The sequence below is a fragment of the Xyrauchen texanus genome, chromosome 30, assembly GCF_025860055.1.
Source record: "Xyrauchen texanus isolate HMW12.3.18 chromosome 30, RBS_HiC_50CHRs, whole genome shotgun sequence".
Classification (NCBI taxonomy): domain Eukaryota; kingdom Metazoa; phylum Chordata; class Actinopteri; order Cypriniformes; family Catostomidae; genus Xyrauchen; species Xyrauchen texanus.
This window is the reverse complement of record NC_068305.1, coordinates 998,834-1,025,267: the sequence shown is the minus strand read 5'-3', so window position 1 is coordinate 1,025,267 and position 26,434 is coordinate 998,834. Positions and strand designations below refer to the sequence as shown.

Below are 26,434 nucleotides of genomic sequence, written 5' to 3'. Positions count from 1 at the left end.
GCTCATACAGCTGAAATTTCAAAATTAAAGTGCGATTAAATGCGTTAATTATTTTTAACACATTATTTTAGTAAAATTAATCGCACTGAATTAACGCATTAAATCGACAGCCCTAATTCTAATACTTGAATATTTATAAACTACTCAAGTTATTCAGCCAAAAGTAGTGAGTGGTTTTCGCCTTATACGATATATAGTCTACTAGACAGTGCTCAATTCACATACATGTCCACTTCAAGTCCAACATTTTGATGCAAATACACATTTTGTACACATAAAGTTCACTTTAGACATAAACGACTGCATTTACATTAAATCCCCACCAAGACAGACATTGGCGGAATTATAAAGTGTATTTGATCATTTAGGTGTGTAAAACACTCAAATATTCGCCACCTGTCAATCAAACAGCATGCTCCTGTCAAACAAAAAACACGCAGCTACAGACATCAGGAAATAAAAAGTCGATATTTTATATTTCATCTAGATCAACCAACCAGTGTTGCTCTTGCTATCGCGATTGATGTATTGAACACCCCTGTTCTAGATGTAGAACGTAGGCTAAATATAGAAAACTACTCAAAAGTTTGATCGAGGACACCTCTCTTTTTTCAGATAAATATCTAGATCATTTTATTGCCCAGCCCTAATGATAACATTGCATTAATCTCTCACCGCAGCCCAATAATCTCAGTGATAGATGTTCAATTCCAGGCTACGTTATAGACACAGAATCTAGTATGCAGAAATATAAAATTTACCTCGATATGTTTCTTTAAATTAGAGGCAGGATTAATGCTGATATCTGGCTTGAGCAAGTTAAACTCACGTGACACGATCAAGCAATTGACCTTTTTCACTGTGAAAAGTCCTTTAATGTGCAGCCGAGATGTTCAGCTGTAAACTGTGCTTGAGGAATTCTCTACAGATGCGTCAGATCTGCTGCTTTTTTATGATGTGTACTTATAGATATAGGACTATAATAGAATTTTAAGAACTATATCAGATATTATGAATAAAAAACTGAAGAATTCATTGCAAGGACAGTTTTTATTTTATAAACAGCAACATTTTAGGATGCATTTAAAGAATATTGAAGGGAAAGTGTATACATTTTGCCTTCACTAATTCATTTAAAATAGTCCTGATTAGTAAAAAATTATGCCAATTGTTTTATTAATATTTGACCATTTATTAAATAATTTATGGTGAATTCCTTGATAAATCTTTCAGGTGTGGCTGAAGAGCTATTTGCACCTATGCCAAGTTCAGCAATCTGTTCAGAGAGACAGACAGTGAGGGGTGTGATGTGATAATAACACTCCACCAATCACGTTACACACAGCTTTACCCTGCTCATAATACACTAATCCAGCACAGGGCCGGATATATTGCAAGATGCTTTAATTGTGTGACGTGCTTTTGATTCACACGTGTGTGCAACGATTCATATACAGAATAAAATGTTTTATTTTATATATAGAATGTTTGTTTTTATATTCTAAAAAAGTTTTCTTTTAGGGGTAGATTTGGGGTTGGGTTAGTGGTAGTCTAAAGTAATTATATTAGTTTCCTTTTAAAAAAAAGGAAAGACTTCCTGTCTCCATTTAGATGTGTGTGAGTGTGTGTGTGTGTGTGTGTGTGTGTGTGTGTGTGTGTGTGTGTGTGTGTGTGTGTGTGTGTGTGTGTGTGTGTGTATTTATCACTTTGTGGGGACCAAATGTCCCCATAAGGATAGTAAAGCCCAAAATGTTTGACCTTGTGGGGACATTTTGTCGGTCCCCATGAGGAAAACAGCTTATAAATCATACTAAATTATGTTTTTGAAAATGTCAAAATGCAGAAAGTTTTCTGTGAGGGTTAGGTTTAGGGGTAGGGTTAGGTTTAGGGGATAGAATATAAAGTTTGTACAGTATAAAAACCATTATGTCTATGGAAAGTCCCCATAAAACATGGAAACACAACATGAGTGTGTGTGTGTGTGTGTGTGTGTGTGTGTGTGGGTGTGGGTGTGTGTGGGTGTGTGTGAGCGTGTATTTATCACTTTGTGGGGACCAAATGTCCCCATAAGGATAGTAAAACCCAAAATGTTTGACCTTGTGGGGACATTTTGTCGGTCCCCATGAGGAAAACAGCTTATAAATCATACTAAATTATGTTTTTGAAAATGTAAAATGCAGAAAGTTTTCTGTGAGGGTTAGGTTTAGGGGTAGGGTTAGGTTTAGGGGATAGAATATAAAGTTTGTACAGTATAAAACCATTATGTCTATGGAAAGTCCCATAAACATGGAAACACAACATGTGTGTGTGTGTGTGTGTGTGTGTGTGTGTGTGTGTGTGTGTGTGTGTGTGTGTGTGTGTGAGTGTGTGAGTGTGTGTGTGTGTGTGTGTGTGTGTGTGTGTGTGTGTGTGAGTGTGTGTGTGTGTGTGTGTGTGTGTGTGTGTGTGTGTGTGTGTGTGTGTGTGTGTGTGTGTATTTATCACTTTGTGGGGACCAAATGTCCCCATAAGGATAGTAAAACCCGAAATGTTTGACCTTGTGGGGACATTTTGTCAGTCCCCATGAGGAAAACGGCTTATAAATCATACTAAATGATGTTTTTTGAAAATGTAAAAATGCAGAAAGTTTTCTGTGAGGGTTAGGTTTAGGGGTAGGGTTAGGTTTAGGGGATAGAATATAAAGTTTGTACAGTATAAAAACCATTATGTCTATGGAAAGTCCCCATAAAACATGGAAACACAACGTGTGTGTGTGTGTGTGTGAGTGTGTGTGTGTGAGTGTGTGTGTGTGTGTGTGTGTGTGTGTGTGTGTGTGTGTGTGTGTGTGTGTGTGTGTGTGTGTGTGTGTGTGTGTGAGTGTGTGTGTGTGTGTGTGTGTGTGTGAGTGTGTTTGTGAGAGACAGGCAGATAGCACTGGATGTGGATGCATCATGAGGCAGATAAGACTTGTGTCTAGAATCTTCCTCCGGGACATGCTTCCTGCTGAGGTTATCGCCAAAAACAGACGGTTCCACCCCTACTGTATGCTCTCTTCCTTCCCCAGTGTGTGTGTCCATCTGTGTGCTCACACATCTAGATGACATATTCTGTGTGTGTGTGTCTTTACAGGGTATTAAAAAGCTCGACCCCTCTCTGTTCTCAGAGTTTGAGAGCGCAGTATTTGGAGACGAATGTGTGTGTAGAGTGGATCTGTGCTCCATGCTAAAGAAAAAGACTGCAGATGGATACTACCACTGCCAGACGAGTGTCACCTTCAGTGAGTAAACCAGATACCAGTGCAAAGGCAAAATGCAGTAACTAAACATTTTGGCAAAATTCACAAAAGTCTCAATATTCAGATTGTTAACATTACATTCAGTACAACATGCACGCTAAAACAAATAAAGTTTTCTGTTTCGGTGTTGGCGTAGTTACTGTGTTTTGCTGTTGTTTTTCTCTCATGTCATTGTGCATCAGTATATCTGTATATACTCTTATAGTTGTCTGGTTTGTTACTTGGGCTCAGGTTTACAGGTCATTTCCAAATGACACATCTTTCATTTCAGTGATGTATAAGATGTGAACACCCCAGTTTGATTTATGCATAAAATCTGAAAATCGTTTGCAAATAAAGCAGCATAAGAGAACAGAATTGTCACTTCTAGGGATATTGGTGTAAAACGGAAAAGAAAATGGAAGTTGAATGTTTTATTAAATGTAATGGATGACTTGTGGTACTCAGACGAAGCGCTCTGATGAACTTGTTTGCTAGCGTTCAGCAGCAGTTCTGGGATGTGATAGTAGAAGATCATTTTCATGACAGACTTTGGCATTTCAGAATAACCAGAGCAATATTTGAGATGCTTATATCATTGATATTATCTAAGTGAATGATATCTTCACATGACTCTATTACTATATAAAATACAGTATATATTCGGTAAATGTGTTTCCTTCGTAGTTTATGCACGTCTTCTTACTACGTAAAAAATGCATCTACCTCAATTTTTGTGTGTATTTTTGAACCTTTACTTGAATCATGGTGTTTCTATCCAGTATTTTTTTACGTGACATCCAAAACTTTGCATGAAAATACATGGATGTAAACGCAATTTTTTTTTCTCCCCAATCTGGAATATCCAATTCCCAATGCGCTCTAAGTCCTCGTGGTGGTGTAGTGACTCAATCCGGGTGGCGTAGGACGAATGTCAGTTGCCTCCGTGTCTGAGACAATCAGTCCACGCATTTTATCACGTGACTTGTTGAGCGCGTTACCATGGAGACGTAGCACGTGTGGAGGCTTCACTCTATTCTCCACGTCATCCACGCTCAACTCACCACACACCCCACCGAGAGCGAACCACATTATAGCGACCACGAGGAGGTTACCCCATGTGACTCTACCCTCCCTAGCAACCGGGCCAATTTGACCTGGCTGAATTAAAACTCACGACTCCAGGTGTCATAGTCAGCGGCAATACTTGTTGAGATAAGCAGACCCCCTGGAAATTCAATTATTGATATTAACCAGGATTATTTAATAAAATTTGAAGGATTTCAAGAGGTCCAGTTTCTAAATGACTTTCCCAGCAAACATTTAAACAATTTTAACTTGCTCATAAATGACTCTTTGTTCAGGAGCTAATATGTCGTATGCTATGAAATAAGTAACATGTATTTCAGGAATATTTAAAGCAGGGCAGATTCTGGGATTTCAGTCTTAGTGGGGTGACATGTTGTCATGGTTTCAAAGTATGTTGGTTTTGTAATTGAAATAGCAACTGTATGTCATGGTATGGACAGTGTATCACTAATTATGGTGCATTTGTTTGTGTTATATTTTGTGATTTCAGTAGAACAGACTGGCCATGAAAAAAACACCATGTATCATTTTATCATATTTAATAAATGGGTCTTCTTAGTACCATTTACAAGTTTCAGCTTAGCCGAGAATATTTGAAACAGATAACTGTTTTCTAGTTTGTTTAGAATAGCCTCTAAATAAAGAACAGAAAAAGACATTAGGCAAATAAAAACATTACTAATTGTTAACCATATATCGTCCCAGAACCCATTTATCTTTGGGCATAGACTGTCAATTTAAAAAAATGTAGTGAATGACCCTCCAAACCACACAGAATGAGTGAATGAACACAACTTAAAGTTAAACTCATCATGTACTCACCTTTATGTTGTCTCAAACTCATATGACTTTCTGTCGTCCACTGAACACAAAATAAAATTGGATGCAGATGTGCAGAAAGTATAAGTCAATGGGGTCCACATTTTTCAAGCTTTGATGCTGCACGCTGTTGCCAGCTCCTGTATCTCATTTTCATTATATATCAATAAGATGTTGCGTTTTCATTTCACAGTTTAAAAACTAAACCGAGACTCATGATAACTCATAAGTCTGGATTTTTAATTCAATATTGGTCTGCTTCTAAACCAAAACCAGTCGTATCGCTTCAGAACATGAGGATTAAACCACTGATCTGCAGTATAATATAGAACTGGCAGCAGGAGGTGAAGCCACTGGAAGTGTTTGAGTGCCCATATTGTGTGCCCCAACTGCCAATGAGCCTCAATGACCAGCAGGTGACAATGGCACATTTTGACTGGATATGACCTTTCACCCCTTGGTGACAGTTGTGATCAACTTAATTTGCTTGTTATATATCAGATTCGTTATAAGGAGATATTTGTTGCAATATGCGATGTCAGAGCATCCACCTGTGCTGCGTATCAGTACAGAACAACATTCCCCAGGCAAAACTGTTGTCAGGTTGTCATGTAAGTAGGAATAATACAGCTTCTTTGTGCGACCGCTTTGTGTGTATGGGAGAGAGTGAGGAAGAGAGAGAGAATACTCTCTCACAGTGAGCACAAAACACACTTTTAAATGAAAGGAAATGATTTCCTCTTGAAACAGAACTTGAATGTTTCGGCAGTGCAGTGGCGTCAGTGTTAGGAGGGCATCAGCGACTTGCAATGTAGTGATCAACTTTGTGAGATCCACTTTGTGAGTCCTCCTGCGCAGTGCACACTCTGATCAGCCAAATTCTGTTGCTATCCGTTTGATCTCTGAGCCTAGCTTTGTGTGCTACATATCCACTCATAACTGCCAATAGCAAAACAATATTCATCTTTTTATTTGACTGGAGGCAGAAGGCATTTGATCAAGCGCAAGTATGTTGTTTTCAGTTCCGGTAGGTGACACTAGAGGTCACTGTTGATTCTCATTGTGCTGTCAGTCACTCTCTCAGAAATATATGTGTTCAGTGTCTTACTGTGTTTGGTTGTTTTCAGTGCACTTCTCCATGCGTCCTGTCCATGTGCAAACTATTACAATAGAGAGACTGGGATAGGAGAAAATATTATATTGAACAGCAGAAAAGTGACACACTTTTGAATATGTTTATTCTGTTAGAGAGACGTCATCCTGTGCTCATGCTGACCTCTCTCATTTATCTGATAAACCCCAGTGCCAGCAGAATCAATGCTCTCATTCACAGTCATACTCTTAAAATAGATACAGGATCAATACATTCACAGGCAGGATGACCGTGGTCTCATTTCAGCCGTTGAGGTTGTCTTCTTATCGTTGTCTACTGACACACACATTTGCTCCTTAGTCACTTCCTGCAAGTGTTTCTGGTGGTGATTTACCAGCCATTAAATCTGTCAAAGTGTCTTGTGACTTTGTGCACAGATCGAAACGAACAGTTCAACCAGAAATGAAAAATGTTCTGTCATCATTTACTCACCCTCCTGTCGTTCCAAATACACATGACCTTCTTTCTTCTGCGGAACACATAGCAACATGACGCAGTAAGATTTGACACATACATTTTTGACATTAAACTGTCATTAGTACCATTAGACAATCTATAAAAAGAAATCGTAAAAAATAAAAAAGACTCATATTTGATACACAAGGAGGTTTTAAATGGGACGCGGTGGGCGGCAGGCTTTGCTTGCGATCTTGCGGCTTCTGGTTTGTGCAGGTGTTTTCATTCACAAGAGAAGCGGTGCAAGACACGCCAGTAGAAGTGCAATAATGCCACTGCTTCAGCTCAGTCACTGATCTATGAGGCGATTACTGTAAATAATGTATTAGTTTTCAAGTGTGATTGCACTTATTTTTTCATAAAATGTTTTATAATTATAAATATTATAATGAGCTATTTTTTATATTCATGTAAAACTATAGTGTCAAGGCTAAACAATGTAACTAAATATTGATGGCGTCTCGCCACCTGTCTCCACATTTGATGAGTTCCGCAGACTGCATGTTACTTTATATTTTGATTGACAGATTGGTATAGTATATATAACATCACATCAATAATTAAAAAGGGAGGACTACAAATGAGCATTCAAAATCCACAAAACACTCTCTTTTTGACTACATAAAAACTACATGTCATTTGATTGGTTGTGAATAAACGCAGCTTTTATTGGTCAGTGACAAGCGGCAGTCTGGAGAGATACAGTGAAATATCCCAAGCAGTCGTGCACGACAAATGAACGAGCTTGGAAAGCGCCGCCGCTTCGACTGCCACCTCTGTTTTGCTGCCTGCTGCCTCTCTCTCATTGAAAATAAATAGGGAACACGCGTGACCACGTCCCATGTAGGTCATTCTCCTCCTGAGGCCCAGCAATTCATTTTTGTGTAGGACATTTGTTATGTAAGTTTTTCTACAGGGGTAAATCTTGGGGTAGTATCAGAGGACTCTCTGGGCTTTTCAGAAATACCAAATGTTTGAGAGTTTGGCCATGACAACTTCCTGTTCTTGCTCTATAAAAAATGCATTGAAATGTATCACAGTAAAATTCAGCAAATCAAATACAATATGAATAAAATATTCTTTTTTTAAAAACTATTTTTATCAAGTGTATTTTATGCACTAAACACCATATTGATATTTAAAAAAAGAGAAATTGTAAAACTTTTTTTGTGGGTCTCATGAACTTCTGGTAAGATGACATCATAATGTAGATCTTTATAGTGACAGAGCAGGCTGCATATGAAAATACACAGAAATAATAGTTCACACTTGAAATATACCTTATAGAAAGTACATGTCAGAATCTTTTTTATAGTGGACATGAAATGCTTTTAAAATAAAATAATATACAAAATTTGAATCAAGCACAAGTTGTTTATAATCTGCAAATACTCATTTTAAAATATCAGTAACAATATAATCATAACTGTCACTTTTACTTTATTAAAATCAGCTGCCAAGTCACTTTTCGCACAAGTCAGACACCATTTTAAATAGATCGATATAAACATTGAAGCATTTTTTCACAAATAACCACCAGATAGTCCCATAAACATGTGACACTTACATACCATGTGTTTTTTTGTCTTTTCAGCTTGAAAATAGAGGGAGACAGGAGCAGTCAAACGTTGTGTATCATAGTTTAAACACGGCATTATAGGGTTAATAATTGTCCTCCGTAACATTGCTTTGTTAAGTCAATGTGAATTTTTTTGTTCATTAAATGCATTAAATTAAATCTTCTTGTTCAGGCAACTATCAATTTGCAATATGAGAACTTTCAGTGTGTCACCATTTCAGTCACTTTTGCATGAAGTGAATTGCAATCTTTGCCTCTGAGGAGAGAGGTATGTCTTTGAAGACTGTACGTACAATTTTTTGACACAGACACACAATAAACCTCAGTGACGGAGCTCTTAAAACCACCACATAACAACTGACTAACAGCAGCAACAAAAACCAATAATAACAGCATTTATAAAGTCAGCAAACAGCAAAAAATAAATACATAAATATAAGCCTGTAACACTGACCAAATATAGTTTATTCATGTTGCAATGCATGCTGGGAACTCATTTGGAGAATACTGTTGGTCGAACGTGTTTTTATGTAGATGCAAAGTGATTCACATGTTGAGTTTCTGCATAACCTCAATGAAAGTCGTTTGGTTTTGGAGCAACACGAGGGTAAACTGATATTGTTCTGTTTGTGCTGAGCGGTCATCCAGCTCAACCAGTAGCTTGAACTATGGCAGACGGGGAAGCAGTTTGAAAACGTTTGGTAAAAATCACACAGAGGTTTGGCTCTGACGGTTTGGTATATATATGATGGGTCTTGTGTTCAGCAGATAATATTCCTGCTGTGAGATGTTCCTTTGGACACACTCCTAATGGACGGGCACACAGCAAGACTAAACGAGACTGAATTAGATGTGAGTGTTATTTACTGCCTTCTTGGGCTTGTAGTGTTTCTAGTGGAAATTTACTTTGGGAATTGTAAATAATACTGTGAGAGCAGTAAGTGAGAAGTATATTGATAAATTATTAAATAGTCCCTGATTTATTTTTTATGTAGCATATTTGTAATTGTGTAGAGAGATAATGAACATGTACAGGGTGTATTCAGTTGTTTAATTGGGTCAGAAACATGTTGTGCCACATGGAATTGTCCTTGGCCTTTTTATTTATCACACTTATAACAATGTTCCCAAATTTGACCATTTAATACATTTAAAATGAGCCTGAAGTTCTAGTAGCATTTTTCATTGTATTGTAAGAGTGACTGGTCTATAGATTTATTCTGTTCTTGGACATTAGATCATACAAGATAGGCTCTGTAATCCTCATCAGTGGAATTTCTCTTGGAATTCTGTGCTCTTCCAAGAACCACTCCTGAATGTACTTCCATTCCACAGTATTCTGGAATGTTCCCTCATGTAGTTTTCCTCTTCCTATAGTGCTCCTCTGGTGTTTCTTATTACCTTTGACTTTAATTTAGTTTGACGTCAGAGCTTCTGACCCGTCGCACACACACACACACCACCCAAATCTGATGAGAAAACACTGTTTAATAGAGTCATTGTTTTGGGCTGTCAATCAATAAAAAGGTCAAATCTAATGAATTGCATACTGTACATACTGTACTACACACTTTACTGTACATGTCTGATGGGGGTGACTTTGAACAACTTGGTGCAAAACAAATTTCTCAGAGATCAGACAAAAGTTGGATTATGATGATTATGATCATTCATTTGGAGCCATGAGGATGATATCAATAGCATTCATATGTTATCAATGGAAGACGTTTACCTCTCATTTTTGTCAGGCAGACCTTTAGGTCAGATCATTCATACCCAGCATTCTGTGTAATGTCAGAGACTCGGGCCAGATGAAGATTGTTTGCTAAATGAAAAGCGCTACAGGGCAGTACTGATCAGCATGTGTGCTCGTGCTCATGTGGAGCCGTGACGGATACACATGTTTGTTTATAGAAATCGTTCTGAGATCTCTGCTGAGCTTTAGGATTTCATGTTAGCGTGTGTGTAATATTGCTCACACTGATCATTGCTTTAGTATTCAGTGATGTGGTAATGGGTTGGGGAAAGTGACATTTATACAGAGCAACAGTCTGGAAGTTAAAATCCCATTCATTTTCTCCATAGGGAAATAGACATCTGACAACACTATATAATGCTTTAAAGACAGACCTTCTGTGAGCTCTGAGGTGGTTCATCAATGGTAAATGCTTCGATTAAAGCTTGATTTAAATAGTCATTCCTGGTGAAGAACTACACTACCCATAATCCTGAAGAGAAAGATCCACCAATCGGAGACTTTGTTTGATATGAAATGTCAAGTTTGAACTGTGTTCTGGTGTTAGTCAGTGATAGCATTAGTCAGCACAGTGCAACAGAGAAATGTGTCGCATCGGGCTGCAGAACGCCAGTGGTGTGTGCTGTCAGATGGCACTGAGATGTGCTTGCCCATCTCTGCCCGTCCTACACCCCGGCCTGCACTCTAATACCCCATACATTAATAATATTACTTGTGTGTGTGTGTGTGTGTGTGTGTTTTGTGTGTGAGAGAGAGAGTGTGTGTGTGTGTGTGTGTGTGTGTGTGTGTGTGTGTGTGTGTGTGTGTGTGTGTGTGTGTGTGTGTGTGTGTGTGAGAGAGAGAGCGTGTGTGTGTGTGTGTGTGTGTGTGTGTGTTTTGTGTGTGAGAGAGAGTGTGTGTGTGTGTGTGTGTGTGTGTGTGTGTGTGTGTGTGTGTGTGTGAGAGAGAGAGTGTGTGTGTGTGTGTGTGTGTGTTTTGTGTGTGAGAGAGAGTGTGTGTGTGTGTGTGAGAGAGCGTGTGTGTGTGTGTGTGTGTGTGTGTGTGTGTGTGTGTGTGTGTGTGTGTGTGTGTGTTTTGTGTGTGAGAGAGAGTGTGTGTGTGTGTGTGTGTGTGAATTCAGTTTTTCCAGTAGCAATATTTATTTGAGGAGCAAATTGACATGAAATATTAAGATTTGTGAAGATTATGTAATTTTGCTTCACATGTATGTTGTTTAAAGGATGTTTAGATATTTTTACTGGAATACAAGAGAAAAATATGGATTAAGAAAAAGATTTTTTGCAGTGTAGCTGTTATACTTCTAAATTTTCACAAAAGGATTTTTACGTGCCCCATCGAATTGTTGAGCTGCTCGTCTCCAGTTTGCTGCTGAAATGAACACTTGAGGCGCTACAGTGACAATTACTTTTATTCATTTTCCATCCCTCTATGGACAGAAAGAAAGAAAGTAAGAATCGTCATTGGCTACTAAATATTTGTTTTTAAAGGATCTCAGTGCTTCATCACTACATCACAACTCAATAAATCAGTCAATCAATCAATCAATCATCAATTGATTTTATACTCTTTGTTCGGGTAAATTTCATGTCCTGGTCATACTTCACTCCATAATCTAAAGAAATATGATAATATGTTTTGCATGAAGAAAATGAAGCCTTTTTACCACTTGCATTTTCACAGCATAAATGAAAGGTGTTTTCTCAGTGTCTGTGTTTGTGAAAGGCTTTGTGAGTTTCACCCTAGTACATAATGCTTTTATTTAGAGGATAAAAAAGGCAGAAGATAAAAGCACACTTGATTAAATCACTATAACTGCCTGAAGCCCCATGTTCACCCACTGAATATATGTGTGTGTGCCAGAGCATGTTTACTAGTATCTGATGTTACTTTAGTGACTGTGTGTGTTTCCTGTAGCTCATTTCAGCTTGATTTCCCTTGTTATGAGCTCTTAGTTTATTTACAGGCATTGTTAATTGAACATGAATCCTAATTGGTCATTATTTTGTCTTGGCTGGAGTGTAATTGTGAGTTATGTAATGGCGTATTGTTACTGTCAAGCGTAGTATGAGCTAATTTAATTGTCAGAGCGTTTCATGCCAGATTGTAAAGCCGCATTACAGTCAGTGTGGATGGAGAACCCCAACGTATGGGCTGGGTGATATAGCTAAACAATATATCCTGATATTTTTCAGCATTTCTGCTGTGAAATCACTTTAAAGGGTGTTTTATTTCAATCATTGAAACGGACATTGTAGACAGATTGATTCAAAATGTTTAGTTTTTACGTGAATGCATGTTTTTACTCTCTGTATTTTGGCTTAAATAACACAAGTAAGGATGAATATTAATCATTTTAATCATCCTTTATATGCATAACAAGACATAAATAAAGAGAAATATTTACCTACATATATTTCACTCAAACATTTACATATCAGAAAAGTGCCACATGGCGGCTCAACGCTTTGGAGTGAAGATGCAAACAGATCATTGAATGAGAGTTTTGAAACAGTCACTTTGTACTGATTCATAGAAATGAATCAAACTTATCAACTTTAACGTCATTGTTTCTACTGATGCTGAAATCAGAGTCTATGAAAAGATCTCGGTCTTACCCCTCACATACTCACGAGTTACAGGACAAGCGGCGATCACGGGTGTGAAGGTTACGTCTAAAATATATTCCACTACAGATTACAGAATACATGCTGTAAAATGTCATTTGTTACATTTACAGTGAGACAAAAGGCACTTATTTTAAAAATACATTCTCTGAAAAAGTCTTCTGCATCTCAAGAAAATGTATTTTTAGCTGCTGTTAGATATTTTACAGGATCACAATTAAAACATACTCAGTAAGAATAGGATATTTGCCCTGATATCAAAGGTCTTACTAGAGAAAACAAATATTATATGATGTGAATTTTCTTGATAGAAGTCATTATAAATAATATTATAGCACCTAGCGGTGCATGTAAAGCCTAGAAATAGCATTTTAGCTTAGCATAAAGCTAAATGTTCACATGACAACTTATGTTCAGTTAACTATTTCTGCTGCTCCAATCTTACTTGAAAACCCCACAGACAGAGTACAACCACATCTGTATCTGATCCTACTGTATGTGGATTCTGTTCATATAAGGAGGCAGGAATATTTGTAGCTTTCTATACAATGCTAAAGGCTACATTGGTTAGCATTTCTAACATAAACATTGTTTATTATTGTAAAAATATAAAACATGGACAAACCATATATTATTGTAATCATGTATTTATTGGGTTCATGTTTCATTTGTCAAAGTGTTTCTAACTGTTTTCTGTTAAGCTGTAGAAACGAGCTGTTTTTCCTCTATTAAAGTTCCTGAATGATGTCACATCCACCTTTTCACTCATACCGTTGTGAGAGCGCCCTCTGTCTGCTCATCAGAAAGTGTTTCACCGCTGTTCAAATGCACTTTGGATCATTTCTATGTATAAATGTTTCCATCCGAAAGAACTAAATATTAAATGAAACAAATGACATTAAAATGCAAAATAATCTCTTTAGTAATCAAATTACATTAACTGTTTAACAGTAACAGTATTCTGATTACCAATTATTTAAATTGTAACTGTAGTGAAATACAGTTACTTATATTTAGTATTTTAAAGATGTAACACCTTACCATCTCCAACCCTGAGGAAACTAAATAAAACAATGAACTGTTATAACTGAACTATTATTAACTAGTGACTGAATTATAATAATAATAATACAAAAAGTTGGAAAATTTTAATTAACCTGGAAAAAAATACAATAAAAAATGCATTAAAATCATCACAATGTTCATGATAATGCCTAATTTTAATGTTAATGATTGTGAATATAAAGTGAATGTTCAATATATCACCCAGTCATTCCCCAATCACACGCTGCTGTTTATATATTCATAGAAATCTCTTGTCCTAGATTAAAAGTGTGCAAGCAGCAGCCAGATGTATGTTTTAGGTCTGTTCTAGTTAAGTAAGCTCACACACACACACACACACACACCAATAAGCCGTTGTCCATTCCAAAGCAATTATTCAAGCTGGCATGAGGATGGAGGCGGAGCTAGAGTCGGACAATCTCCCAGCCACCCCCTCACACACACACACACACACACACACACACACACACACACTTGCATAATCACAGTGGACGAGAGAGACACGCACACTCTCACATGCACTATGGCTGGATTGTCCTCTGTTTGAAGACAGATAACCCTGAGAGAACGAGACAGACATGGGGCAGTTATGCTGTTTCCCTCTCTCGCGGCCGGAGGATAAGCTCAGTAAGTGTTTGCTGGCGTCACAGCAGGAGCCGATGTTCCAGGAGCTGTGGATGTAGACACAGATTTCCATGTGAACAGGGCTGCTCTGTCAGCTGCATCCGCGTGAGGAGCGTTTGCTTTTTTTTTGTCGTTGTCTTATCTCATGTGCTGCAGAACGGAGCTGTTTGTATGAGGCTGTAAATGTCTGGCAGCTTTTTACTGAATGTGTCTGTGTTCAGAGAACAGAGCATGGCTGGAAGCTTTGTGAGAGTGTCGTGTGGTCCGACAGATTGTGCAATTCTAAACGGGTGTCTTTGGTACCGGAGGGCTGGAGAGGATCTTTATTGCCGATGTTTGCTGTCATTATGTACTCTCCCTAAAATGTTGTTCCAAACCCGTATGCTGTTTTATTTTTTCAACAGAACTTTTTGAAGAATCTTCAAGAAGGAGCTATGAACTATCTATTCAATGATTGTTCATAGTTACCACATCTGTAGAGCTACAAAAAAGCACCAAATAAATTCATCCATATGACTTATCCATTCTAAGTCTTCTGAAGCTGTATGATAGCATTATGTAAGGAACAGACTGAAATTTAAGACACTGCTGGAAAATAAATTAGCAAAAGGTTTAACACTAAGAGCGAAACAAAAATGGTAAGTGAATTTCAATGAATGATTTCTTCACACCAAGGTCTATTTATTTCTGAAGCGAAACTTGAATGAATTGTCCATGACCGGTCTAATTACACCAAGAACGAAGCTAAGCTAAACGAATTGTGTACGTAAGGTCTGTTCAGAAGTAACACAAAAGTAGTCCATATGCCTTGTGTGTTCTATTCACAGTCTTCTGAAGCTATACGATAGCTTTTTGTGAGTAACAGACCATAATTTAAGACTTTATTCACTGATGATCTTCCCCTCCGCAGAAGCTCGCATCTAGCCCAAGATCGTCGGCGCAGTTGGTGGCAAAACAGCGTTGGTTCTTACGTGCAGTAAGCGAATGTGACGACATTTTTTAATCTTGACGCGAATGCTGGACTCGACCTTTGGCATCAGAACTTTGTTCATCACTCAAAGCTATGACTTCAGAGGACTTGTAATATGCAGCACAAGTTTTATAGACTTATTCTATGGTGCTTTTTGGTGTTTTTTATATTTGCTGTGGTTTTAGATGTGGTCAAATGAGCTGGTACTAGTTTGCAATGACATGTGGGTGAGTAAATAATGACAGCATTTTCATTGTTGGTTAACTATTCCTTTAAAAACGACAGCTCCTTTAGATCCAGAACCTCGGGTTTGACTGAGCAGAGTGCAGAAACGGCTCTAATGCTCACTTGGTGCAGTGAGACTGCATCGTAATTTGAATGCAAATAATGTTAAAGAAAGAGAAAGAACGAAGGACAACGAGGGATGATAAATGCATGCATGGGAGAGCAAGAGAGAATCATGCCATGAAATCAGTGAAGAGGAAGGAACGGAAAAAACAATGGCATGGAACAGAAATATAGAGTAGTGTGTTTGGGAGACTGCTGGTGTCATGACTGGTGGTGGTTTAAATATGTGCATATTTTATTCAGCATGTGTGTGCATGCACGATGCTCTCAAACCGAGAGGTCTGTGTTAAAGCAGTGGGATAGAAATAAATAATAGAAGTTAGACGCATACACACACAGCATGGCCTTCTGCACATTCATACAGCGCTTTGATATGTCCTGGAGGAGGCAGCGTAGGAGTGTTACACAAACACACCGCAATGCCAATCAATTCATTCATTCATTTGATTTTTGTTAAAGATCTCAGCATGATGAAGGAGGCTGTTTTATGACACAAACCACTTTTCCCTAGTGTTGTCTTATGTGGGTTGCTTTCTTGCATTTGTGTGAGGTGGATTGAAGGACGTTGCAGAAACATCAGCCTTGAACTGAGAAGTTACTGTAGCCTTTCTCTCTCTCTCGAAGGTCAGATTTGATTACATTGTGCAATGACAGAGAAACTCCCCTGAGAAATACACACGGATAAGACTTACACTAGTGTGGATTCAGTTAATGTGGATTCAGTATTTACAGAAGATTCATTGAGATTTGGGCCTCTTTTAATTTCCAGTAGGATTGTTGGATCAGGAAAAACTCTGATATATCTGATAAACTGATATTTCATGGACCACCGTCATTGTTTTTGCATCTGCTTCATTAAGACCCAGTTGCCCCGCAGTGGCTGTTGATAGATTTTTTACAAATGAATCCCAAACTGTGATCGCGAATAGCTCTTTTTGAATTTCAAAGTGCAATCGTTATGACCAAATGTGACCTAACGATGATCTTATATCCCAATGTTAGATGTAATGACGAACAGGACACCGTCGCCACCAGCGCAGCTCATAGGCTACTGAAAAAGATATCAACTTTTACCTCGAGGACAACAGTTTTCTCAGGACATGCTTCCACATCACATTTAGATAAAGATTGTGAGTTCATGCCAGAGTTTTTATACAAAGTCACATGACCTCAGTATTGCAGGGACCCCCATTTCAATCATTTTCACTTGTTCAGTGCTCGTCTCCCCAGTTTCTCAAATATGTCTATCTCCCAGGATTCAAAAACATTTTTAGGTTTAATCAAATAAAAAGCATCAATGCGTCAATGTTCCTACATTACATGTTATCAAAACTTGTTTAGCCAGCGTTGCAGAGACAGGTGCGTAAACAGGGTAAATTATACTCTCTTTTGGGAATCAGACACTTGTAGAACATATGCTAGCATTGCATACCATCAATTATTCTCCGCAATTCAGTTGCAGGAGACGCCTGTGTGACAATTGAATACCTGCTCAGCAGTTTTGTTTCCTTAACTCAGTGCCACACTAGCCGATTTATCCAGTGATTTTCAGGCTTGAGATTCTTAATCATAATCGCTGGCCAGGCGGAGGGCGATGAAGCCTGCATTAGCGTCTGTTAGCGGGAGGTCGTTAGTTCCTTGACTGTCAGGACTCCCTGTTGCCCCTTGTAAAAATCGTGAGTTCATGCCAAACTTGCTGCAAATTCATTGTCAAATTCGGCACTGATCATTTTCACATACAAATGAGATTTGTGGCAAATTGTCCATTGTCGCCAAAGATTTGATGCAGGTTCGCCACTACCGGTGAAGAGCTGCAAACTTCTGGCAAACATTTGTGGCAAATCACAAGCTCATGTGAAAATAATGAGTGGCAAATTTGTAGTACGTTTATGGCTAGTTTGCCAAAACTTTAGATTTTTTTTTTATAAGGGGAGTTAATGGCTTCGAAAACTGAATAAGCACTTCAGGCTCGCTTGAAAAAATTCTGTAACCGATGCGGGCTCGTGTGTTCTCAAGTGACCAATGAGCTGCTTCTTTTACTGAAGAACTGACAAGACTTCAAGCTGATCTGAATGTTTTCATCAGACAGCTGAATATCATCACAAACACTGATTGTAACCCAAAATGATTCTGTCACCAAGCATTTTTGGAGCCCTGGAATTGAACTCGTGACTCCAGGGGTGGTGGTCAGCGTCAATACTTGCTGAGTTACCCAGACCCCCTCAGTTCTACTGAGTTTTGAGTTTTATTACCTTAAAGCGCTATGGAGGAAGTAAAACATCTCAAATGGCGAGAGAGCCTGACATTCTAACCAGCACTGATGAGGAAACAGCTAAAACAATGTGTCACGCGTCAACTGTGTCATCTGTCATGCAGATTTTTTACCACCAGTTTATTTCTTTTTTACTCTGTTTTTCAAGTTCCACATAAAGAGAAAATCATATAAGAGGAAGTAGTTTTCATTTATAAAGTATTTAATTCAATGTTTGTATTTTTCAAAAATATGCATTACAAGATGGCTATTTACTATACAGAATAAACCCATTTTTATAGATAAAAAAGAAAAAGAAAAAAGTAACTATATCGTGATGTATATCAGTACTGTGATATACGATTTTGGTCATATCGCCCACCCATAGCTAGTATGGTTGGACAATCCTTACTTTTATAATGGAATTTACGTACATGTCAGGGGGCATGATTAATTGCGTTAATGGTTTTTAACACATCATGTTTTTTAGATTATAAAATTTGCACTAAATGAACGCGCTAAATCGACAGCCCTGATATATACACAATCAGACACTTTCCCAAGGTAAAGTTACTCCATGAATCACATCCTAAATCACTCTTTTGCCATTGTTTATGCTCACCTGGTACTGCTGTTGTTATTTCGGCAAGTTCCACGTGAGGGAATCAGAGAGAGTGATGCGGGGAGTTGGTATGTCTCTCACCACTCCACCATTATTAATTGGCAAGTGTGTCATACCTCCAATTGAAGAGAGAGATATCTCAGTAAAACAGTTTGCATGTGTGACACCCTCGGCCAAAATAGAGTTATTTTGAGTCTGCCATAAATGTGGCATCAGCATTTTACATCATTTTCCCAGCATCAAGCAATGAAATGCCTCCGTTTTTGCATGGAGCACAGCATTAGCCCTACCTCAAGATGGCAAAATATAGGTTGTGTACTTCCTGAGTGTCATGCGGCAGCCAAGCAGCTGCCATTGAAATGAACTGAAATACTAATGGATAGCTCTCCCTGGGTATTATAGACCCCCTTGACCTCAACTTCTATCAGAAAGGGTATGAAACCCCTCCCAGATAAGCACTTCCCTCAGGAGACGTGTCTGTTCGGAACACAGCCCAGGATCTTCCTTAATGGAGATGAAGTTTCCTGAGGAAATGCCAACAGAAAAACACTCACACACACGCTGATGTTTGGTCTCTCAAAGTCTGTTTAACCATTTAGAATGACCGATAGGTTCACTGTCTGCACGAGAATTAATTCAATAGTCTATATATGCACAAACTGTGAGAGCAGCGTTTCAGAGCGTGAGACTATCAGGAGTGAGAGCGTTTGACACTGAATCCGCATCATTCTCTCAAGAACCATTTCAATCACGATCCAATAATGAAATCGGAATATAAGCGATAAATTGATTCATGACATACTGTATATATTTATGAGGTGGTTGGTGATACCCAGGCCTTATTGAAATGGTACCGCACTAACCCAAGTAAGCCCTCGCACGAGTATAGCTGAAGTTCTTTTGGCAGCGCACAACAGAACTGCTTTCGATGGCCGCTTTGCCCAAATTGAGCTGGGAATGCCCAAAAACACCCTGATTCCTACAGATTATTAGAGATTTGGGTTTCTTAACATTTTTATGAAGAATGTTGTATTAGGAAAAACTCAGGATTTGACATATATTATGATATTTCACTGATCACTGTTGTTATTGTGTCTGCTTCATTAAGACCCATTTATCCTGCTGTTGATAGATTAACATTTTTAATGAAGAAATGGCACAAATTCTGATCACAAACTGTTGTTTTAATTTATAAATTGCAGTCGCTATGACAGATATGAGGCCAAATATGATTTGACTTTGATCCACCATGTAAGACGTAATGGGACGGATGGGGCCCCGTCCCAACAGCGCAGTTCAGAGGCGACCGTTTGTGAAAGGAGATGTATATAAAAATAATGGAATGCTTCTAAAATATTGTCTGTATTTATTTTGAAACCGTCTGTTATGAAGGTATTCAAGTCAAATATTATTTATTTACTATTTGTGGACCGATAATTCAAGCAGTAAAGACAAATCATTTCCCCCCATTGTGTGTCTATAATCAGTTGTGACAGGGCAAAAGAGGTCATTATTATCATGGCAAAAATTGTGCCCATCTCAAACTCCATCTCAGGGTAAAGGTCCTTCTGAAAGCTAAAGCTGCCATCTGGATTGTCTTGCTGAAGAGAATATCAGCAATATTTGAGATTATCACTGCGGTCTAGAGGTGTGAAGATCTTACTCAGCAGTTGTCGCTCTGACTGAAGTCTCAAGTGTCTTATTTAGTGATGTCATCATTAGAGTAGAGAGTCGTGTTAGCCTGCTGTGCGTTTGGATGACAAATAATGTGGAATGAGCTCTTGACTGAGGAGCAGTGATTATCATGCTTCAAGGTTTATCAAAGGGTTAGTTCATCCAGAAATGAAAATTCCAGCCTGGTCTCATGAACATTATGTGACCGTGGCAACATTTTGCAAAACGAAATGACATCCTTTCCCTAAACCAACATCTAACAAAATGAGAAATGAAAAGCACATTTTCTGAAGCACCCACGTCATCTGGTGTCGCATCTATGACACTCTCGTCTCACATGTCAGCTTGCGTGTTCTCTGATCTCAATCCACGGTCTTCAGGGTATAAAGTCCAAGAGTCTATCAGGTGAGCTACTGCACAAGATAATCACACTGGAATAAGAGTGTAAATGTAGGTGAGTCTGTAATACAAGCGTTTTTCAGATGATGTGTTAAGAGTAATCGTATCATAAACTCATAACGTAACTGTGAGTAATAGAGTGAAAAATAAAGTCATAATCAGCCGTTGTACTCGTGATTTGTGTGAAAGTGAATAAAACGCACCGCTGTTATAGCACCTCTAGTGTTCATTTCAACAGAAAACTGCAGCGAAACACACTGAAAATCATGGAAATTACTATAGTCAATAAAATATACATTTTTCTAGTTACGTTGTGCACTAAAATATTGAATCCAAATAACCCCCAGTTATTTGGTCGAAATGGTTTACAAAATGGTCTGGTTTGTTCATTAGTGAATCAGTCTGGATCAAAATGATTTTTAAAAATTGGTTTTCAGAAATTACAAATGACTGGAAAAGTTATGGAAATTCATTGGTCGAAAAGAGTGGAACCCTGTGGTGTTCATGAGAGTCAAAGAGAGAAGTAGGGGTGTCCAATTTGTGAATGAATTGACCCTTTGATAAGCTGCGCCCCCTCGTTACAGTCGCTCGCTCTGCAGAACTCCCCATAGCAATGAATGGGAGATTCCTTGAATGGCGCAGGATTTGGCAAAATATTCTCATGAACGGAATGGATAGGTTATTAATGGAATATTATTAAGTGAGCTGGAATGTAGAATGACATTGTAAAGCATAATTATCTGATGTTTTTTGTAAAAGAAATTATTAAATTGAAAACTCTGCAGACTGTGAATCAGACTTGAGGCAAATGATTATCACAGTCACATCATTTGAGAAAAGTGTCACTTGATAGCGATTACAAACATCATAACATTAGTGTAATTGAAAAGAACTGCTTATAAAGTCTTATAACACACTCGTTTTGATCACCTGTATGAATACCTGAATCAATACGTAAATGAATGAATGTTAGGTCATTAGCTTTAATTTACTTTGGAGGAAATGGAAGTGTCCTCGCTGGTGTTATACATGCTCATTTGGGGATGAGGAATGACACACTTTAATCCATAGCAGGCTCTTCTCAAAAAAGAAAGAAAAAACAGTGCGTGTCCTCTCTATGTGCCTCGTGTCACTATTACAAGTGACCCATCAACAACGTTTTTACATTTTTTGTGATCATTTCGATAAGATCACGCTTAAAACGACTCAAACACACATTACTTCCATAGGCTCTCATCGTAAAAATGCAAAAGCGTGTCAGAGTAATGGCGGCCCGGCAACAGTTGCTAAGACAGGATTGGTCAGAAACACTTTTAAGGCCGGGCTTAGCAAAGGGTCAGTTATTCTTTTTAGCTGATCTTTTCAGTAAATATGTTAATCCAATTGACAGTTTATGAATTGGACGTATATGGTTATAACGGTTCTTGAGTTAACAGCTCACTGTAGGGGAAGATGATCAGTGAATAATGACTTCAACTTCGGTTTGTTTCTCATTCAAAATTGTCTTATGGTTTCAGTTGATATGGAATATAGTCACATATGTCGTATGGACCACTTTTATGGTGCCTTTGTTCCGTTTTTGAAGCGTGAAAGCTCTAGTCCCCATTCTTTATTGCTGCTTGGAGACAGAACATTTTTCCTTTTGTGTTCGATAAGTCAATCTGATGCTGAGATTTTGCAGTGTGGTCTGACTCAGAAGAAACACAAAAGACACAATATACAGCTCTCCATGATACCAGACGCTCCTGGAACAGGGAGATTATGCATTTTCTATGTTTTGTTATATGTATCAAATCAATTAACAAAGAGAATCAAATATATGCCATCCTCAATACGATAAAGCTGAAGTGTGTCATTCTTTGATGTTAAAATATTTTCTCCTACCTCAGACCCGACACATTGACCAATGGCATAAGTTTGGGGCAGTACTATCCGTTTGTTCGACTAATAAAAGATGGGGGGGGTATTCTGGAAACCTGAAAAATTTCCATTAATTGTATTTGGTGACGCAGAATAACACACTTCACCTTTAAAAATCTAGAAAAGTTGATTGCAAGAAAGCCAATCAGCTGCTCAAATCTGTTTCAGAGTAAAGCATGATTAACAGATATGTAACAGAGTGATTAATTAGTGGGCAGAGATGTGATCTCATTATGGTTCATCAGAGGCCATCTGTTGATTTTGATGGTTTATGATGCTCTGATTATGGGGAAATCACTCCAGACTGAAGATTGCAGTGAGTCATGGAATTGGTTGCTATAAATGTGTTGTTTATCTTGCAGATCTTCTGCATAGCAGGCAGCGTGCTGAACGGACAAGTACGTGTTTCTCTCTGAGAGTTCCCCCTCTTCATTGTTACTGTACAGTGTTTCCTCAAACCCCTTACTGCACTAATACTGAGGGACTAGACACAGCGTTTCACCCCCACTACTGTGTGTTAGTTCAAAATAATAAATACTGTGATATTAGCCCTTATTTTAGGGATGCTCAATATTCTGGTCACCGTATCGGCTTCTGATGATATATTAGGGGTTTTTCTGATCAGGCTGATGTTAGAAGGAGATAATATCAGGGCTTATTTTACAATTTAATAGACAGATTTTTAATATTGGCCCTCATATTGGTTATTGCCTTAACATAAACCTAATGATCAGTTAAAATTGCAAATGTATTATTTTATTTTTATTTATTTTATTCTGTTTACTCTTTTTTTTTTTTCCTCTACCAGGTTTCAAAAGTACTAAACTGTTATCCGTCTGTTTAAATGTAAATGTTTTATGCCTAATATTAATTGCACAGTGTGCAATTTTAAATTGGAACTTTAATTGAAATGCTGTTTTAAAAAAGATTTATGATATTAACGTATCGGCCAACATTAGGATTATTTTGTAAGTATCTATATCGGCTTTCCATCTATGCCATATTTCCAAAGTCAAAACTATTATCTGAATATTCTTCTGTACATTATAATGCTTTGAGACCTCATTTCACAAAAGCATATACAGTTTTACTTTGGAACTTTTATAGTGAATGCTGTTGAAAAAAACAGCAACAGTATAAATGTATAATATCATATCAAAGACATTATTATCTGTATCTCTCAAAATTACTGTTGGTTAAGATTGTAATTGCCGTGTAAAAAATAAATTGAACAATACTAAACAAAAAACAGCATTAATTTACAATATCCCTCTCACAATGTTTCTGGGTCATAACATAAATATTATTATTATCGTATCTGCTAAATTTAGCACTGGCCGAGATTGGAATTCCAGTGTTAACCTTTGAAAAACAATCAAAACAGTGTTATTTACAATATCGGACAACGTTTGGTTATTGTCATTATATAAAAATTGTTATCAGTTTTGTGTAAACACTTAAAGAAAACAATCAAAACAGTGTTCATTTACAATATCTGCCATATTGGTTATTGGCCAAAAAAGTGATCATTATGGTTCTTCCTGACATTATTCCTGATGATATTCCTGTTCAAAGAATATACCGATGAACAAAAAGTCTGAAAGCTCAGAAAGATATTTTTAGATGGTAAATTATCATGGTACAGTATATTACACCCCATTTTCCTACTTCCACTGCCCTCACTGTTCGACCTGTAGCGTTACGTCACTGAGGTAGACTTGTGTTTGACCTGTTGATTTGTGTCTGTCTGTGGCGGTCAGTAAAAAGCTTCTGCTGACAGCTCTGTATGTATCTGTGTGTAGGTGTTAAGAAAGGCCCGCCGCCAGACGACGAAGAGCTGGTGAGTCTGAGTAAACGGCTGGTTGAAGATGCTGTGTTTCAGGCTGTGCAGCAGTACATGGAGGAAACTCAACAGAATGGCAAGGCACCAAAAGACGAAGCCCCTGATGGCAAACTGAATGCCACTAAATGACCCCTGACCTGTACTCTGACCCGCCCGGGCGGCTAACTACAACACGTGCCCACCTTCCAGTGGGCTTCAAACGATAGCAGAGAAGTGTTTGAATTGACAGCTCTAAAGTGAATTGATTGTGACGTAGAAGGCGTTGTGTGAACAGAAGCAAAGTGAAGTGTCCAGTGTGGGAGGTCATAACAGATTCGTCCTCTTTCTTCTCTGATTGCACACGGGACTCAAAAAACATACTCATTCTATATGGCCCGGCAGCTCTCAAAAGAGCTGTTCAGTTATGATGTCAATTTCTAAGCTGACCCAGAAGACTAAATCGCTATGGGATCCCTCAGAGCTTTCTGTTGGTTTTTAGCATAGTGGTTTTCGATAGGGTTAGCGTTAACCCAAAACATGAATTAAAACTGTTGTGTGCTTGGAAAAACTTGCAAACAAGTTGCTACATAAGGCCTAGAGCGGTCGTCCCATTCATCAAGCACATGAACTCACATACATGTGGTAGTTGAGGTCCTTAGGTAGCATCTTGTTAGCAATTTAAATAGCTTTAGCTTCATAATTGTGTAATTTATGTTTTCGAACTCTAATTTCAAATTCTATAACACTATAATTGAGGGAACACATGGCTCATAAATGCCAATTCTCTTCCAGGTTTTAGGGACAGCTCTTTCTCTCATGTCTGTTTTTCTTTTCATTTATGATGGAATTGTTAAGAGAAAGACAGAAACATGGCAAGAAATGAAATACCTGGAGTATTTCTGTTAACTGACACTATCAGGTCTTGTTGCAGTCTGTCATTTGTTCTTTGCATCTTCACATCAGAAGCTTTGAGGACAATCCTGATTCTCTACACGACAGCTCTCGTCGCTCTGTTTCACTGTGGAAATGAACTGCAAGCCTGACGCCCAATCCAAATCCAGAAGCATCAAACTGAACGTGTGCACTGCACAGGAGATGAAATCTGATGAACATGCTGAGAGGGATATTTTATTTGTGTATCATACGTCAGATGATGATGATGATGATGATGTTTGTTGCTGTTGTTTGTTGTAGGCTGTGTGCGTGTTCAGAGCAGACTGGATTCAGAGAGAGATCACATGCGGGCGAGAGTACAGGCAATAAAGACTCTGTTAACACAAGCACACATTCAAGCTAAGATCATACAGGAGCTGAACGTGACCGACAGAGGAAATCCACTCTGATGTGCACGGAAACACACACACACACACACACACACACACATACACACACACACACATATGTTCAAACCAGCAACACATCAAGAATATTACAACGGTATCGTCTTCATCAGTATTTTATTCCAGTAAAAATGTCTTAAAACTAAATACTAGTGCCATGAGATTTAGAATTATGATTAAGATCATTCTTTTTTTTTTATAATTTTTTTATTTAAATTGCTATCTTGTTTTAAGTTCAAATCGAAAATTAAGATTTATGCTTAAAACAAGTACAAACTAAAAAACTAAAACTATTTGCTAGTGGTAATAAAAAAATCAAAAAGATATATTCTTTGAAAACAAGTCATTCTTAATTAAATCTTGTTTTATGGATGTTTAGTTATGTTCCAGTTAAAATAAAAGACAAAACTTCTAATTTTACAGTGTTACAGCCCCAAAAAATGCACACCAAAACTGGGAAGAGGTTTGAAATGAGGTTATTCTGATTTGATAAAAATGTACTAACTTTATTTTCAAGTTTTGCTGTCTTGAGATAAGCACTCTCACAGTGGCCTTACATGGAGAAATCACATTTAGTTTCATTTCGATTTGTTTTTTTAATTAAAATTAGCATATTCTCACCAGAACCTTAAAATGTGTCTTTTAAAGCTCCTTGTCCATGTGTGAGATT

General features: G+C 37.9%; 1 protein-coding gene across 1 annotated transcript in view; it reads left to right on the top strand.

Moving 5' to 3' along the window:
* LOC127623674 (A-kinase anchor protein 7) overlaps nucleotides 1-25,758 on the top strand; it is a 71,481-nt gene extending 45,723 nt beyond the window's left edge. Inside the window, 2 exon segments of the mRNA XM_052098111.1 lie at nucleotides 3,109-3,256; nucleotides 24,405-25,758. Coding sequence (XP_051954071.1) covers nucleotides 3,109-3,256; nucleotides 24,405-24,574 — 318 coding nt within the window. The 3' untranslated portion in view covers nucleotides 24,575-25,758.
* Nucleotides 25,759-26,434: the final 676 nt, after the last annotated feature.